General features: G+C 44.2%; 1 protein-coding gene across 10 annotated transcripts in view; it reads left to right on the top strand.

Moving 5' to 3' along the window:
- NAV2 (neuron navigator 2) overlaps positions 1 to 17,205 on the top strand; it is a 669,134-nt gene that overhangs the window by 542,144 nt on the left and 109,785 nt on the right. For all 10 annotated transcript variants that reach the window (XM_086959512.1, XM_086959519.1, XM_086959517.1 and 7 more), the window contains 2 exons: positions 12,522 to 12,816; positions 14,827 to 15,514. In XM_086959512.1, the coding sequence (XP_086815638.1) occupies positions 12,522 to 12,816; positions 14,827 to 15,514 (983 nt within the window). The remainder of the gene's footprint in view (positions 1 to 12,521; positions 12,817 to 14,826; positions 15,515 to 17,205) is intronic.

Genomic DNA, 17,205 nt, shown 5'->3' with positions numbered 1-17,205 from the left:
TTATTTTTTTTTTTTTTGCAGTTTATTGATTCTCAATGACAAATGCAGTATTTTGATCTGTGGATGCCTACTTTGACTCTGGATGCAATGTAGAATGCGTGAGACTGAACTTATTTTTTTAAATGTGATTTTATATGGCGCAAACATTACCCAAAGGAGTCGGTGTTAACTGATATTAAGGGTGTTAGACTGATGCTCCGCCTGCCCTGTGAAGGCCTGTGGACTCTTTCTATAGGGTCGAAACGTCGGCTATCATTCCACTAGACTGAGTCTATGCATCATTGACTTTTGCGTTTTCTGAGGATTACTATTATGCACTCAATAAGTAAACCAGGCATGGTTTTCTCACTCTAGATTGCACGCAGGTTCACTTTATTTTACTGACATTCCACTGCTCTACATCACCTGAACCTTGTCTACATTTTTGTTTCTCTCTTGCTCTGAAATATGTTTCTACTTTATAATTTGTCCTAGGTGCTTTTTTGGCTACTTTTGTACATTTTCCATACTGTATTCCGTGCATTTAATATTTGTCTCGGCTTTTTTTAAACTTTGAATCGGGTTTCCAAATCGAAACAAAACCCCATACCTCTCTTAGTAAGGCAGTGTTGATTTGGAAATCACTGCTTTTAGCTTCTGTACTTACTTCTGAAAATTGTCTGTTAAAAAAACAAAGCCTAGAAAAGGTTTGGCAAATTGCAATTTCGTTAATAAAAATATATATATATATATATATATATATATATATATATATATATATATATATATATATATACACACACTCTCTCTTGTTTTTGTATAACACTCTTGCATCCCAGCGGTTGCTTCAAAGCACATTCCAAGTTAAAGTTCTTTTCTGGGGAGAGGTGGTGATACAGAAGTTGGGATTATCAAATAATGGGGCAATAACAATGGAAGCATAACTATTCCTGGACACCAATACTGCCATGTGATCTTTTATGGAAACACATAATAGGGGCAGGGTTCCTCTAAGGATTCCATAAGTCACTAAAGAATCAGCATTAGATTAGTTTCAAATTTAATGCATAGTTTACAGACATTCTGAGGTGTGTTTGCAGGCAGTCCATTGAGTAAGGGGCGCATAACCAGACTCTGAAAATGGACTTCTGCTCACAGAAGTGCTTAGATTCGGTCAAATTCACTATACTTTGTTTTGGGCACTTACTGAGTAGTCATTGACTTTCTGATGATCCCCTCCATGCGTAGAATATATTGGGAGCATTTCAACTCTAGGCGTACACTCCTTACTGACATCAGCCAGTGACTTCTCCTTGGAAGTCTGTGATCTATGCTGGGTGTGGCTGACCTGGGTCCTGGTGGATGTACAAGGACTTGACTCTTGATAATTTACCAGATCTAAACACCACCCACGGATTTGGCCATCTAGAAAATGAAGTGACTCCTGCTTTAATGTGGAGTCCGAACGGCATTGGATGTGGTAGACCAGTTAGCCCTTTTTTTCTCTCAATTTGAAACGGTCTCTTCTTTTGCTTTGTCTTTGAGGTGAATAAGATGTGCCAACACTTTGGACTGCTTGTACTTGCATCAGCTTATTTAAAACATCAGTGCACAGGGCCGTTCGGGGAGGTTTCATACTTTCTCTTTCTTTTAGTCCCACTCCTCTCCAGTACTCTGACAAAATACAAAGCTCAACTTGTGTATATTAAGTCTGAATAGAATAAGGTGTTAGGACCAGTTTCCCTAAGTGACACATTTACTTCTAGGACCAGAAAACTGGTGTATGTCAGGTGGTCGAAGTTGACAAGCGTGAACATACTTTTTCATCAAGGAAGGTGCAAGTGGAATAAAAGAACAACACTTCAGCAGAACTCTTGATAATTTGTTGTTTTACCAAGATCTGACCAAGGTGCTCTTAATGACCGAGTGTGAGCTGCAGAATTTCATAAGTAGGGTTTATAACCTTTAACAGGACATGTAAACTTGTAATAGTGGAGCTGCTTTCACAGAGACCTCTAAGCTTGCATGACCTTTTAAATCTGACAACTGATTTCTACTCCTAATCAATTTTTCTTTTCCGTTGATGAGCCCGGAGATCTTTTGTAAGATGCTAACGCCCTAGCCGTTCGGAGCCACCCTAGTTTAGATGCATGAACTTCAAGCAAGACGTGTGATGGCACACTTCGAAGCTGAAACCACACTCCAACATAAAATTCTTGAAACAAAGTCCTTCAACTGTCTGTTGGCTGATGCACTTGCCATGCTAACAGAGAAAATGCCTCTAGCGGATAAAATCGCGCCTTATAATCCGAAGTGTGGTCTGTCGCGGACAGGTCCTCGCAGCTTGAAGACGGCGACTTTTGCTCGGCTTTGCTTGAGCTCCTCTGGCTGACAAGGAGTCCAACCTTTACTTCGCCTGTGGCAAGGGATCGTAATCCAAAAATAGATGCCAAATTACAGAGATTAGAAAACTTTTTTTGCTTCGGCGGAGGCTTTGGTTCTTATGTGGTTTGAGACGCTTTCAGGATTGTAAATTGAAAACAAGCGGTTCTGTAAACATCCATTATGGGGGTGTGCTAGTCTTCAGAAGTGAAATTCGAACCCATGATGGTTCAAGTTATGCTGCCTCTATTAAATCACATTTTAGTCACCTGCAATAGTTTATCTTGATGGCAATCCTCTATTACTTCTGATATCTCATTCCTCTTCTTCGTAGATGTCCTACTGCTTCTTTCAAAGTTAAACAATGCAGTGGAGTGGTGTGGCTCACTGGTTAGAGGCAGCAGACCCGGGAGCAGAGGACGGCCCGGGACCAGGGTTCAATTCCCGACGCGGCAGGGTCGTGGACCAGGGTCAGCGGACTCGATAATTCATACCTCAGTGCCTACTCTAACCAGGGATCACACTCGGCAACTCTGGGCATTAGCTTGCCTCATCTCCGCAACGGCCCTCCATGCCTGGTTTCACCTTGGAGATACCCAGTAGGGACCATCTCGCAGGGAAAGCCAGGACGGGTTCCCCAGGGGTCTACTGCGCAGAGATACTCCTTCGGGTGTCGATTCTAGCGCATTACAAACACACAATTAATTAATTATTTAATAGAGAACAAACACTCTATATGTAATGTATTACTTCATATTGATGCCTCATGTTTTGCCCCCAAGAGAGGTGTCAACGGATACTTTGCAGCCTGTGTAGCGTCAGAGCAAACAGAACAATCAGGAAAGTGAAGGAAGTAGATCTTGCACCAATGCTAAGAGATCATTCATCCACTCCTATCAAGAGTAGGACTTGGATTCGGCACCCAGTGGAATACTTGGCAAGGGTGTGTCTGGGTATATAGGTGCCGCTCGGCATCCAGACCTGCGTGGTTTCCATAAAATGCTCCCCAAGCACCCCACCTCCTGAATAGTGACCAACCACTGGCCAGAATCCTTAGGAGGCATTGTACAGGGAGTGGTTGCAAACATAGCCTCGGGTTATGCCCAGCTGCATTATGGGAACTGGGAGTGACCGGACTGTCTCATCCTTTTTGATGGAAATAAAGGTTTATGTGACTGTTGTGCTGCTTGAATGGTTATGTATTAACTTTTGACCGGTGATAGCTTGCACAGGCTTCGTCTAGTTCACTATTACGCTTGCAGTACCACCAATTTTTGGGGATAGGAAGTTGATGGCTTGATGATGGCTGTATTGAGGATGTCCAGAAGGAAGGGTAATTGCACTGGTCATCTGTTGGGTGGGAAGCCAGCTCCTGACTCTCCAGACAGGGCTGCAGCCTGCCCTTGCATGACTTCTAGGAAACCAGCTCACAAGGGCCAGTGAAATATATTTTGTTTGACTTTCTAGGAAACCGGCATGGAAGGCTCAGAAGAAACAATGCAACTCCTTGTTTGAGTTTCTAGGGGAGCAGCATAGAAGGGCCCCAAACGCGACAGTCCTCAAAGAAGCGCACAACTACTGGCTTTGTTGTGAACCTTCATGTTGCACCATTCCAAATAGGGCTGTACAGTCAGGATCTATCACAAGTCCGGGTCTGCGCCCAGACAAGGCAGAGTGAACGGATGCTGGGTTGGCAGCAATGCCCACTGGCAAGATTGGTTATGTTATAATTTAGGACACCTAAAAAAGGCTCATCTCTTTGGTGCCAGGTACATTCAGGCCAGGAGGAATCCTGCTCGACTTTCAAGGCAGGAGTTTGAGCTCACTCACTTAGTTCCCTCCTAACAAACACTCCCCACACCTTAGTAAGGGTCTGTACAGTGGACATGGCCCCAAGGTTAATGATGTGATAACATAATAAATTATTTCCCGGTACCATTTGTCTGCTCTCTGACTATAAGACTGATAACGTGCTAATTAATTATTACCCAAGTCAAGGATACTCTTTTTATCCATCTTAGAAATGGGACAGGCTGAGAGCAAGTGTATATGCTCTGATTTGACTAAATGTTGGTGCCAGTCAGTATCTCACCCTGTCCAATTTGTCATCATAGCTCGTGAAGCCTCACTCACTTTGATGACGTGACACTTCAATTTTCAGACAGGACCATACCTCCCTAGGAAGCAGGGTTAATATATGGAGCTCAACATTCACAGTGGTGATGGTGCTAGTAGAGAGTTTGGATGTGCATGTGCTGCTGTTCCCATGATGCACTGGGCCAGGGTCAGACTAATTTGCATATAGCCAAGTTCTGAGCTGGGATGGTGCAGTGAGCTAAAAAACGGTGATGGATCAAACCCTGATCTTTGGACTGGGTAAGAGTGGTCTGCTTAATTCAGACACTCTGTTCATCACCACCCCCTTTTCTGAATCATTTTTGTCCACCATAAGCGTGGAAGGGTATACTCAGATGTGAGTCCCTAGCTCATTGCACCATCAGGATTCAAGCAAGCCGGGCCGAAGACGGCTGAAATGCCAGAAACCGGTCCCCGGTAGCTTGTTTCCTTCCCAGTATAAGAATTGGCTTGGTAGTTTGGTCTGCCCTGTTCCCATGATGCACTGGGCCAGGGTCAGACTAATTTGCATCTAGCCAAGTTCTGAGCTGGGATGGTGCAGTGAGCTAAAAAACGGTGATGGATCAAGCCCTGATCTTTGGACTGGGTAAGAGTGGTCTGCTTAATTCAGACACTCTGTTCATCACCACCCCCTTTTCTGAATCACTGGCAAGATTGGTCATGATATAATTTAGGACACCTAAAAAAAGCTCATCTCTTTGGCGCCAGGTACATTCAGGCCAGGAGGAATCCTGCTCGACTTTCAAGGCAGGAGTTTGAACTCACTCACTTAGTTCCCTCCTAACAAACACTCCCCACACCTTAGTAAGGGTCTGTACAGTGGACATGGTCCCAAGGTTAATGATGTGATAACATAATAAATTACTTCCCGGTACCATTTGTCTGCTCTCTGACTATAAGACTGATAACGTGCTAATTAATTATTACCCAAGTCAAGGATACTCTTTTTATCAATCTTAGAAATGGGACAGGCTGAGAGCAAGTGTATATGCTCTGATTTGACTAAATGTTGGTGCCAGTCAGTATCTCACCCTGTCCAATTTGTCGTCATAGCTCGTGAAGCCTCACTCACTTTGATGACGTGACACTTCAATTTTCAGACAGGACCGTACCTCCCTAGGAAGCAGGGTTAATATATGTAGCTCAACATTCACAGTGGTGATGGTGCTAGTAGAGAGTTTGGATGTGCATGCGCTGCTGGGGCTAGCCTTTCTCAACATTCACAGCAGTAATGGTGCTAGTGGAGCTCTTGGGATGCGCATGCGCTGCTAGGGTTGATCTGTGCCTCAACATTCACAGCAGTGATGATGCTAGTGGAGCGCTTGGGATTCGCATGCGCTGCTAGCGTTGATCTGTGCCTCCACATTTACAGCAGTGATGATGCTAGTGGAGCGCTTGGGATGCGCATGCGCTGCTAGGGTTGATCTGTGCCTCAACATTCACAGCAGTGATGATGCTAGTGGAGCGCTTGGGATGCACATGCGCTGCTGGGGCAAGCCTGGCTCTCAACATTCACAGGAGTGATGGTGCTAGTGGAGTTCTTGGGATGCACATGCGCTGCTAGGGTTAATCTGTGCCTCAACATTCACAGCAGTGATGGGGCTAGTGGAGCGCTTGGGATGCGCGTGGGCTACTGGGGTTAATCTGTACCTCAACATTCACAGCGGCAATTGTGCTAGTAGAGCGCTTGGGATGCGCATGCGCTGCTGGGGCTAGCCTGTCTCTCAACATTCACAGGAGTGATGATGCTAGTGGAGAGCTTGGGATGCGCATGCACTGCTGGGGTTGATCTGTGCTTCAACATTTACAGTGGTGATGGTGCTAGTGAAGAGCTTGGGATGCGCATGCGCTACTGGGATTAATCTGTGCCTCAACATTGACAGCAGTGCTGCTGCTGGTAGAGAGCTTGGGATGTGCATGCGCCTTTCGGGCTAGTCTGTCTCTCAACATTCACAGCAGTGATGGTGCTAGTGGAGAGCTTGGGATGCCCATGCGCTGCTGGGGTTAATCTGTGCCTCAACATCGACAGCGGTGCTGCTGCTGGTAGAGAGCTTGGGATGTGCATGCGCTGCTGGGGCTAGCCTGTCTCTCAACATTCACAGCAGTGATGGTGCTAGTGGAGAGCTTGGGATGCAGATGCGCTGCTGGGGTTAATCTGTGCCTCAACATTGACAGCGGTGCTGCTGCTGGTAGAGAGCTTGGGATATGCATGCGCTGCTGGGGCTAGCCTGTCTCTCAACATTCACAGCAGTGATGGTGCTAGTGGAGCGCTTGGGATGCACATGCGCTGCTAGGGTTAATCTGTGCCTCAACATTCACAGCAGTGATGGTGCTAGTGGAGCGCTTGGGATGCGCATGGGCTACTGGGGTTAATCTGTACCTCAACATTCACAGCAGCAATTGTGCTAGTAGAGCGCTTGGGATGCGCATGCGCTGCTGGGGCTAGCCTGTCTCTCAACATTCACAGGAGTGATGATGCTAGTGGAGAGCTTGGGATGCACATGCGCTGCTGGGGTTGATCTGTGCTTCAACATTTACAGTGGTGATGGTGCTAGTGGAGAGCTTGGGATGCGCATGCGCTACTGGGATTAATCTGTGCCTCAACATTGACAGCAGTGCTGCTGCTGGTAGAGAGCTTGGCATGTGCATGCGCCTTTCGGGCTAGTCTGTCTCTCAACATTCACAGCAGTGATGGTGCTAGTGGAGAGCTTGGGATGCCCATGCGCTGCTGGGGTTAATCTGTGCCTCAACATTGACAGCGGTGCTGCTGCTGGTAGAGAGCTTGGGATGTGCATGCGCCTTTGGGGCTAGTCTGTCTCTCAACATTCACAGCGGTGATGGTGCTGGTAGAGAACATTGGATGCACATTTCCTGCAGGGGTTAGTCTGCTTCCCAACATTCAGTGCAGTGATGGCGCCAGGGTAGGGCTTGAGAAGTTAAACTGCAGCTCGGCATTCACAGAGGTGGTGATATTGGTGGAAACCGGCTGTGCATGCACTGGTGGGTTCAGTATGTGAATGAACATTCATAGAGGGGAAGGCGGTGGTAAAGCTTGGGCTGTGTGTGCTAGGTTAGTCCCAGAGGTGATGGCGCTGGCGTAGAGCTTGGACTGCGTGTACGCTGGCAGGGTTAGTCCCAGAGGTCATTTAGATACCGGCCTGCCATGTAGTGGTATTTAATTAAAAAGGCATTTACATAGTGCTTGCTACCCCATATGAAGCGCCTTTTTCGCCAGTAGCACACTTCTCCAGAACCCTTAAAGGATTAGTGGTAAATTAGTATAGTGAAATATGAAATTAATTTGAGTGGTGGACATGTTAGGTTGTTATTTGGATTGGAAAGGGTAGTGGAGGGATAGAGGGAAGGATTTAGAAACCTTTTTTCTTGTTTTGCTGCTCTTAGCGGTAGGAGGAGTAAAAGGGAGGGGGAAGAGTCAGAAGGAAGGGTCTAGAAAGGCTTGTTTTGTGGATAGGAATAGTAAGAGGTGTGAGATGATTAGAGGAGGTAAGAGTCTATAAATGGTTATTTTGGGGATCATTGCAGTGGTGTGGGGTGTGGGATGAATGAGAGAGTAGAGGTAGGGGATATATTGAGAGCGGTATAGGGTGAGAAATAGGGTCGTTTGTGGGAAAGAGCAGTAGAAAAAGGTTTGAGATGAGTCCGAGAGTTGAGGTAGAGGATATCTTGAGAGCGGTATACGGTGAGAAATAGGGTAGTTAGTGCATTGGTTATGCTGAATTAGAAGAAAAGTAATATATATATCCATAAGTACATGGAAGGTATATATATATCCATAAGGAAGGTAATATATGTAGAGTAAAGATACATTAAATAAACTCCTGCTTTCTGTTCTACTTTAAAATGTTATGTATTTTTATTATTTTTTGTAATTCCATAGTGAAGCAGCTACAGATATAGTTATGATAAAATCAATTCTTTAGTTATGCAGTCATATTTACATGTTAAAACATAAAATAATGTAACCATTAGTAACATGTACATTTGTTAAGCAGAACTAATTAATATATATATATATATATATATATATTTCTTTTTTTAAAACCTAATTCTACTACCCGTTTATACAAACCAATACGCATATATAGATATCGATAGTACAAATAAATGCCTAAATACAGAGGGATATGCTGTATATTTCTGTTTGCATATGGTGGTTATGTGTGGAAGAGCGAACTCTTAACCACCTGATCTTCAGAAATCGAATTATCTGTCGATCTTATGTTGGGGTGGTAAAGAGTTCCAAAGTTTGGCTGCTTGAACAGAGCAGGATGTGCCACTCATGGTTTTTTTCTTGTATATTGAGATTTTGAGGTGAGGTGCCACTCTAGAGCGGAGGTTCCTTTGTTGAATGTGTTTGCTAATTTTCCTCCTGATGAAGAGCGGTCTTGTTAAATGTATCACTTTGTGGGTAATACAAAGCAGCTTGAACGTGGACTTTTTGGCAACCAGTAACCAACGCAGGGCTTTCAAGGCATTGGTCTTGTGGCTTTCAAGGCATTGGTCTTGTGGCTTTATATGTAAGAGTAGCCTGGCAGAGGAGTTCTGAATCCGTTGTAGTCTTTTCATGGGTGTCAAAGGTGATCCATGTAGAGGCTATTGGGGTAGTCGAGTTTGGGCAGAACAAGGGAGATGGTAGCCTGGACCTTGAGTGGAAATCCCAAATGGGAGAAGATTCAAGTTTTATAGTAACAAAGCTTGATCTTACTAGTTTGTCCACTTGGGCATTCATTGATATCTTGGAATCCATGGTCATTCCGAGGTTTCTTACTTCCTACTCTAGGCAGTGTTCCCAGATCATCAGGCTATGCGGTGAGCAGGTCACAATGGGAAATTTTGAGACACCACCCTTTTTGTTTGCACCGCCATTATCAAACGCCTCAAAACGTTCAGTCCTCCTCCATGAAACGGGTGCAAGAGGTCTACAAAGTTTCCCTGACATCCATCAAACGGGTGCATAGGTATTTAGGGACTGAATAAAAAAAAAAAGTATCCCCATCTCTGGTGGCTCCAACTATAACTAAACCGTATATATTTTTTTCACATTAACACATAGGGGTTTTTGACCACCCCCATTGGCAGTTGATCTGGAAGAGTTGCTTACCGTGTGCTTCCATCCATGACCGTGAAATATCACGAGACAGTAGGTCAGCCCACTTCTGCCTCTGGTTCCTTTGCTCTGTGACAGCATTTATCTGATCACATGTGCACAGCCACCTGAAAGAGTGGGCCTCGGTACCAGGGACAGTCCTTCGGTTTTCCTTTTTCTCCTTCCACATTCCATTCCTCCACCACCTTTTACTTGGACTGTGCTCAGGCCATATTGTTTGGGGCCAAGGACACGTTTTCAAGTTTATTTTGTGTTGGTGACAAGTTGGCCCAACCCCCTACAGCACAGACCCTTTGGTTGCCAATTTACAGCACCACATTATGGAGCAGGGAAGGGATTTGTCTGCAGTTGAGGTCATATTTGTGTCCATATGTTAATGCTGTTTGAACTTTTATTTATTGCTCATGAATGCAATGTCTGCATGATTCCCACAAGCTGGTTTGCTGTTGCACTCTGTCAGAAGTTGGGGTGTGGGGAGGGCGTAGCGTTCATTTTATTATGATTTGTTGAGCGGGGAGGGGTTAGAAAGCACAAAGGATTAGTCCTTGGCTGGACTCCATAGGGTTTATAAGTTCAAGATTGGATTCTAAAATATAAAGGCAAGATCCAAATTAAATAAGAGACGTCCAGAATACACAAAGACCTCCATCCGCAACAATGTGGGCCGATGGTCTTCCATGTCCAGATGGGCGCTCACTTTTATGGCCTTTGGTCCTGAGGCGAAAGACGAAAAATGGTTCCTCTGTAGTAGTAGCCAAACAGGGGGGGTGCGGAAGCATCGTTGCATTATATTTTAGGAAGGGAACTGTGTAAGGGAAGGAGGGCATTAGAATTCGTTTAGGTGCTGGGGCCGGGGAGTGAAATATAAGATGGGGCTGTGGTCCTTGTACGCAGGGAGAGGCTACTGGACACTTACGTGGTTTACAAAAACGGTGGTTGGAGTAAGTTTGTTTACTGGTAGTACATGTCCTAAAAAAGAGCAGTGACATTAAATTTTCACTAAAATAACCCACAAAAAAACAAGTAAATGGGTCTCAATGGGCATATTGTTGTACTCCCCTTAATAAAAAAAAAAGCGCAGTATTAAAGACCAAAGTAACTCCAACACAAATAAAAAGAACCATCATTTTCACTAATGTGCAGAGACATGTCAGGAGCACCATTGTTTTTACTTTAAAAAATAATACATAGATCCACCCTTCGTGCACAAATCACGAGGGCCCAGGCTATCTGTTTAAAAGGCGTACATCACCAATGTGGTTGTTAAACAGAATGATTTGGAAACGAATCCATTATTGAAAAAAATTGCAAGAAGAAAGTAGAGCAAAGCAGACTTTCCTGATAAGTGGTGATTTTGGTTTTTCATTCTCCATTGCGTTACTTTATCGCTTTCTGCTCAAACTGCTCTTACCACATGTTTTGCGCATATAGTTGTCATATATGATAAACATTATTATCAACCCAAAGGACGAATTTCACCTGTGCGGAATATCCACCAGCTTCTGACAGTAAGTAGCTGTGATCTATTTTTCGTTATATTTTACAACCCAAAGCCTTAGTCTTTTTTTAGGTTTCGAGAGTGTTTTTTTGGGGCTATGTAAACTTATTGTTTTTATGTTGCTTTTGAATTTCTTACCAGTAATATACTATTACCATCGGGATATTGTAAAAGCAGGAACCCACCAGCCTGTGGAAAAAAATCATTATTGGGGAAATTTTTAAAAAAATTTTGTATGTCTGTTTTTAACCATAACACTCAATTAATATTATAACATTGGAAAACGGAACTCTGTGTAATCCAGTGGCAGTCAATGCAAAGCACTGAGCTAAACTCGTTGGATCTCAGAGCTTGTGATCCGGTCTAAAAGCAGAAAGATGTGAATATAAATTCAGGAAATTAGCTGGAAGCAGTGCGGGTGCGCCCTGCCACAGGCAATGGGAGGGAAATAATGATATACCAGGTGGGTGCAGTTGAAGAGCGAGGGCGGGGCTGGAATGCTTTCGTTTTACGCTCACCTGTAATTTCGCCCATGAGTTAAGACATTCCAGTGTGACTGTTTTATGGTAGCATGCTGCCTCCATAGATACGTTCCATTCTCTCCCGTTTCCATTCTTCCGAGTAGGTTCTCCCATAAAAGTGGACTGAGTTCTTAAACTGCATAAAAAGATCGACTTGCAGCTATGAATCTATAATTGGATCAGTTGAGATTCACCTTTTCATCGTATACTCTTTTTAATCTGCAAATGCTCTGCTAATTCATCTGGGGTCACTAGCGGAGAGTGAAAAGCGCAGAGACGTTCCTTCAGAACACACAGATGGGAAGGTCAAGCGGACTCTGCCAAACTCTTACGAACTTTCATTCAGTGCTGTTTTTCAAGAGTAGAATAGACCTTGGGATATCTATCCCCTATATTTTCTTGTTTCTTAAAGTTGCAGCACATGTTTAAGCCTCGTTTTTTGGCCCTTATGTACCAGTCGCGTACGGACAGAATCAGCAACTCGGTTTTATTACTGACTCGTATGCAGAAATTGGTTTTCTCATAAGACTTAGTCAAATATTTTTATTTGTAATTTGACCAGCACTATGACTGGCATGAGTAAAATGAGGCCGATTGGCGGTACAGCAAAGTTAGTACAATCTAGAATACATTTTGTGTTTAATAGGTACAATTTCTGCTTTAAAAGATTATTTTGAGAATTGTCTGTCGTTGGTAGTGTGTCGTGGTTCCTTCTTGTAGCTTTCCATCACTTGCTTTTCCACGTGAGACGATTGCTCAGCACATGGTCAGATCAGCTGCTTGACATGTTGAAATTTCACCATTCTGCATGAATTTAAGACTTATCTCTGTGTAATACTTAGTAACTGAGTTCAATATGATTTGTCTTGTTCCCTAGACTGATGCGGAGAAGCACTTGCAGGTGGATCGCAACTCCATCTGGTCTGGTGATGAAGTGAAGAAATCGGATGGTGGATCCGACAGTGGCGTAAAGATGGAGTCTGGATCCAAGTGGAGGAGGAATCCTTCGGACATGTCCGATGAATCCGACAAAAGCGTCTCAGGGAGGAAAAACACTGTTATTGCACAGACCGGTTCTTGGAGGCGTGGGATGACGGCTCAGGTTGGAATTACATCACCGAGAACAAAGTCCGCTTCAGCAACCTCTAGCGCAGTGAAGTCAGCTGGAACAGGTGAGCAACCTGCACATAACCGTGAAACGGATAATAGAGGCAGTAGGTGTTGACGTCAAGTATAAGATCAAGTTAGTGAATGGAAAAGCATCATTCAGGTCATATCCTTTAGGACTGCTATGATTGACCACCTTGTCATCTAGGCACATGATGTATCCTTTTAACATATCCTGGATAGAACGTGAGGTGTAATTGATATGGTATGAGGAGCATTAGTAGCTCAATCAGTCAAGTGACTTGTGGCAGTGGCCTTGTGTGGGGTCAGAATTCAGCTGAGCCCAAGGGGAGGGATTTGACTGTTCGGACTGGTGAGAAAAAAGCTGTGCAACACAGGACCAGGTCGTGCAGGATTGAGATGAGCTGAGCATGGATGGTAAATCACTGTGAAAGCAATCGCCAAGAGGCACTTGCAGAACTGAAGAGAAGGTGGCGCAAAGGTATAATGCGTATAGTTGAGTAAAGTTGATGACTAGAAACTTTCTACAATTCTTTTTAAATTTAACAAAGTGTGAAGCTAGTGAAGATTTTGTTTCATGGGTTTACCTTGGACACTTGCATGAATGGAAGAAGGGCTCTTCAGGCTGATTCGGGCATTCCTAAGGTGCCGAAACAGGTACTCAATCGATCAATCAATCAATCCGGGTTGGTAGAGCGCAGCTACTCACCCGAATGGGTCTCAAGGTGCTGTGGGAGGGGGATGCGCACAGCTACTCAGCATTCATGGGTAGTGTCAGAGGCCAGGGGGTCGGAGGACTTGGCGTGTCTTAACTGGTACGAGCGGTCCCGGTTTGTCGAAGAGCCAGGTCTTGAGGTCCTACTCAGAGTGGCTGTTTGTTCCAAACTGCGTTAGATGTGAAATTTTAGAAGAGGTCGAGGGAGTGTACGTTATTGGGTTGGGTTTCCCCACGTAGGTCTGTCAAGGAGGGAAGATGTGAGATGAGGGTTGGAGCAGAACAAATGCTCATTTATATGGAGGTTTGTTGAGGCGGTGACCACTGATTGGATTTGTAAATTGATTGTTCAGGCTAGGCCGCGAAGAATGGCAAAAACCAGTGGCGTTGCTTCGAGGTATGATGGCTTGTTCTAAAATGACATGTTTGGTTCGGAATGGTAATGGACTGGCGTTTCATGCACTGATAGGGTTACTAGCGTTAGGCTGAATGCAGTAATGGTGACCAGAGCATCAGAGGGACAGGATCCTCCTGTGTGCTGAAGTGTGCCTTCTAAACTGTGCTCTACCTCAAAGCTTCTCTTAAGCTTTATAGCTAGAATTTTCAACTCGATCTGCTGTAAAATGTGCATTCTATTATCCAAATTGTTTCACTCTCTGCCTTCCTTTTCCTCCAACTATCACAATTCCACCCTCTTTCAGAAATTTCATAAGGGCCACCATTGGCTTCCAATAGCAATAGTCTGATCAACAACAGCCAATAGCTGTTTCTTGGTTTCGTCATCATGAAGTGGGCGGTACCTGGTCACTTTGCCTCTTCCAATGAGATTGAGGCTTGAGTCAAGGTGGGATGTGGCTGCAGTACCTATGAGTGGCACTGCAGACACAGAAGTGTGGCTCCAGAATGTGTACTTGATTCCGAAACTACGGTTTGTTCTAATGCGCTACAAGGAGAGAGGGTGACCATTGACCGCTCTGCTGGCCTGTTACATCGCTGCAGAAACACCATGATGCAAACCCTCATTGGGATTATAGGTTTAGTTAAATAGAGTGGTATAGAAACCCATCAAGGCAAAGCAAAATGTTTCCTGTCTTACAACTTGAACTCCCTGTGAATCTGTGTGTTGTAAAAAATGTGTGGTACTGCTTTGGAAAGATTTTAGTTGAATTTAAAAAAGTTAGTCCACCAACTGACTGACCACCTTGAATTTTTTCTTTTAAAAGGCAGTTTTGTCGTAGTGGTACTTCACGCACCTCTGTGCATATAAATCCTTTTCCTGAATCTGTCTTGTTCTTTATGATTTCATCCTGGTTAAATTTACATTTTCCATCTGTTATAGGAAAAACTGATGATGCCAAGGTGTCTGAGAAGGGAAGGCTGTCCCCAAAGGCTATGCACGTAAAGCGGTCTCCTTCAGACGCAGGGCGCAGCAGTGGTGATGAAACCAAAAAGACTCCATCGAGAACCATCCCCACCAATACCAACACGTTCGGGTTCAAGAAGCAGGGCGGTTCTACTGGGGGGCTGAGCATAGTTACGGCCAGTGGGGCCATTATCACCAGTGGATCGGCCACCTTGGGCAAAATGCCCAAGTCGTCAGGATTGATCGGGCGATCCACCAACCGGAAGGCTAGTGTTGATGGGTCGCAGAACCAGGATGATGGCTACATGCCAATCAGTGCCAGGACTAACCTCCAGTACCGTAGTTTGCCTAGGCCTAGTAAATCAAGAAGCGGGGCTGGCAACCGGTCCAGCACCAGTAGCATAGACTCGAACATAAGCAGCAAGTCAGCCGGGCTTCCTGTCCCCAAACTCCGAGACATGCCCAAGCCTGTTCTTAGCAGTCCTCTACCCGCGTTCATGAACCAGACCGATAGGGAGAAGGGCATCTCGTCCGACAATGAAAGTGTGGCTTCGTGTAATTCCGTTAAAGTAAATCCCGCCGCTCAGGCTGCCTCCAACAGCACACAGTGCCCTCGCCAACAAGGGAACAAATACCCTGATGTGTCATCTCCTACACTGCGAAGGTAAGCTGAATTTTGTTCACTCTTTGGAGTATTTGGTTTATTGTCCTGAATACATTGTCTTCCTTGTAATTCATTGTTTCGTCTCTTTTATGGTCGTTGGGCTAGGACACCAATGTGGCACAGCACAGAAGGCCCACACAAGAAACTAAAAGCAGGGTGTGGATAGTATGCATTTATCCCTATAAAGTAATCTCTCGTGATCTCTGTGAAAATAGGCACTTCCCAACTGCAGCAAATATTTATCCAAATGTTGTCTTTTGGCACTTAGACTGCGCACAATTGTCTGGTTATACCATTTCACCTTTAATCAACCGGTATTTGCATGTCTGTACTTAAATGCACCTGTTGCCTCTGGAACTGTGTTGAGCATGTGCAGTGGATTGGTTTTTGAAAATGTGAAGATAGGGAAAGAGCGGAGTGAGTGGGTTCACCTTCTGTCTGGCCAGCCATGATGTCCAGCTAAGAGTCCCATGATTGGTCTGCCTTTTGCAGTGATGTTAAATGAATGCATCACACAATATGTAAGTGTGCCAGAGCTCTGTATCTTGGCATCTAAATCAGTGGAACTGCTGCTTTTCAAGTTATTTGGGAGTGCAGGGGGGGATGTTCTTGAATTACAAAGCAGGTAAGAGATGGGGACCTGGAATGTGTGGATCCAACATGTTTGTTCTAAAACGAGCATTCCAACATTCTGTCTGTTTCATTAAGGAAGCATTATAACAACAGACCAGTGTAAAATATACTCTTTACCAAACAGACGTGAATTCCACTTTGGCCACCCAGTCTGCATTTTAGCAGTTAACGTACATTTATGCCCCATGCCTTATCACATACTTCTGCTTCAAAGTAAAATACCAGTTTCCAAAGTCTGGCCTGGTTTACAGCTATCCTAATCTTGCCATTGGCTAGGGTAGAATGAGTAATATATGAGATAAAGTATGCTCTGTCGTACAGTGTAATGATATTGCAAGTCACCAAGAAGTTCCTTTACCAAGTAGTTTTTTTACAAGGTCAGAAAACAGCAAGGGTGACTTACAATATCCTTATAACATATGGCAGGGGGTACTTTATTCTGTATAATACATGGTCACACCATTACTCTTCTCACCAATCGGCTAAATCTCTGGTGTTCAGCTCATTCATATGACAGAGATAGGATGTTTTCAAACAAGAATAAAAGAATCTGTCATGCAAAATTAAACATACCAAAAAGGAGTAAGATATATTTTTTGCAAATTATCTAATTAGTTTCATACAGTCATTTAAAATCTGCCTAATCCAAGTCATTTAAAAAATAGCACAAAAAAAACCAACGCATTAGCTCAGAACGTGTAGAAACATGCAGAGAAATTCTGTCTTCTCTATAATTCCCTAAAGAGTGCAAAAATAAACATCTCATTTCTGCTGATCACTGTTCCTCTAGCAAAACAGACCAGAAGAAGGAAAAAACAGTTCTTGTTTTCGTCATTGAAACAGCAGCTGTATTTATGCTCCGTGTCCTGACTTTCAGCAGAACTGAACTGTAATATCTTATTATCGTTGAACTGCAGTTGTCATTGCTTTACTACAGGCGACTAGCGGTGTCACAAGTCACCTGTAATGAGGAAGCTGTAGACTGGCTTTCATACAGGGACTGCCGGCTCCCATATATTATTTTTCTCTTATGGCAATGTGATCTTATAGTGAAGGGC

This window comes from Lissotriton vulgaris, chromosome 2_2, assembly GCF_964263255.1.
Source record: "Lissotriton vulgaris chromosome 2_2, aLisVul1.2, whole genome shotgun sequence".
NCBI classification, from domain to species: Eukaryota; Metazoa; Chordata; class Amphibia; order Caudata; family Salamandridae; genus Lissotriton; species Lissotriton vulgaris.
Note: the sequence above shows the minus strand (reverse complement) of the source record. Positions and strands in the feature narration are given on the sequence as shown.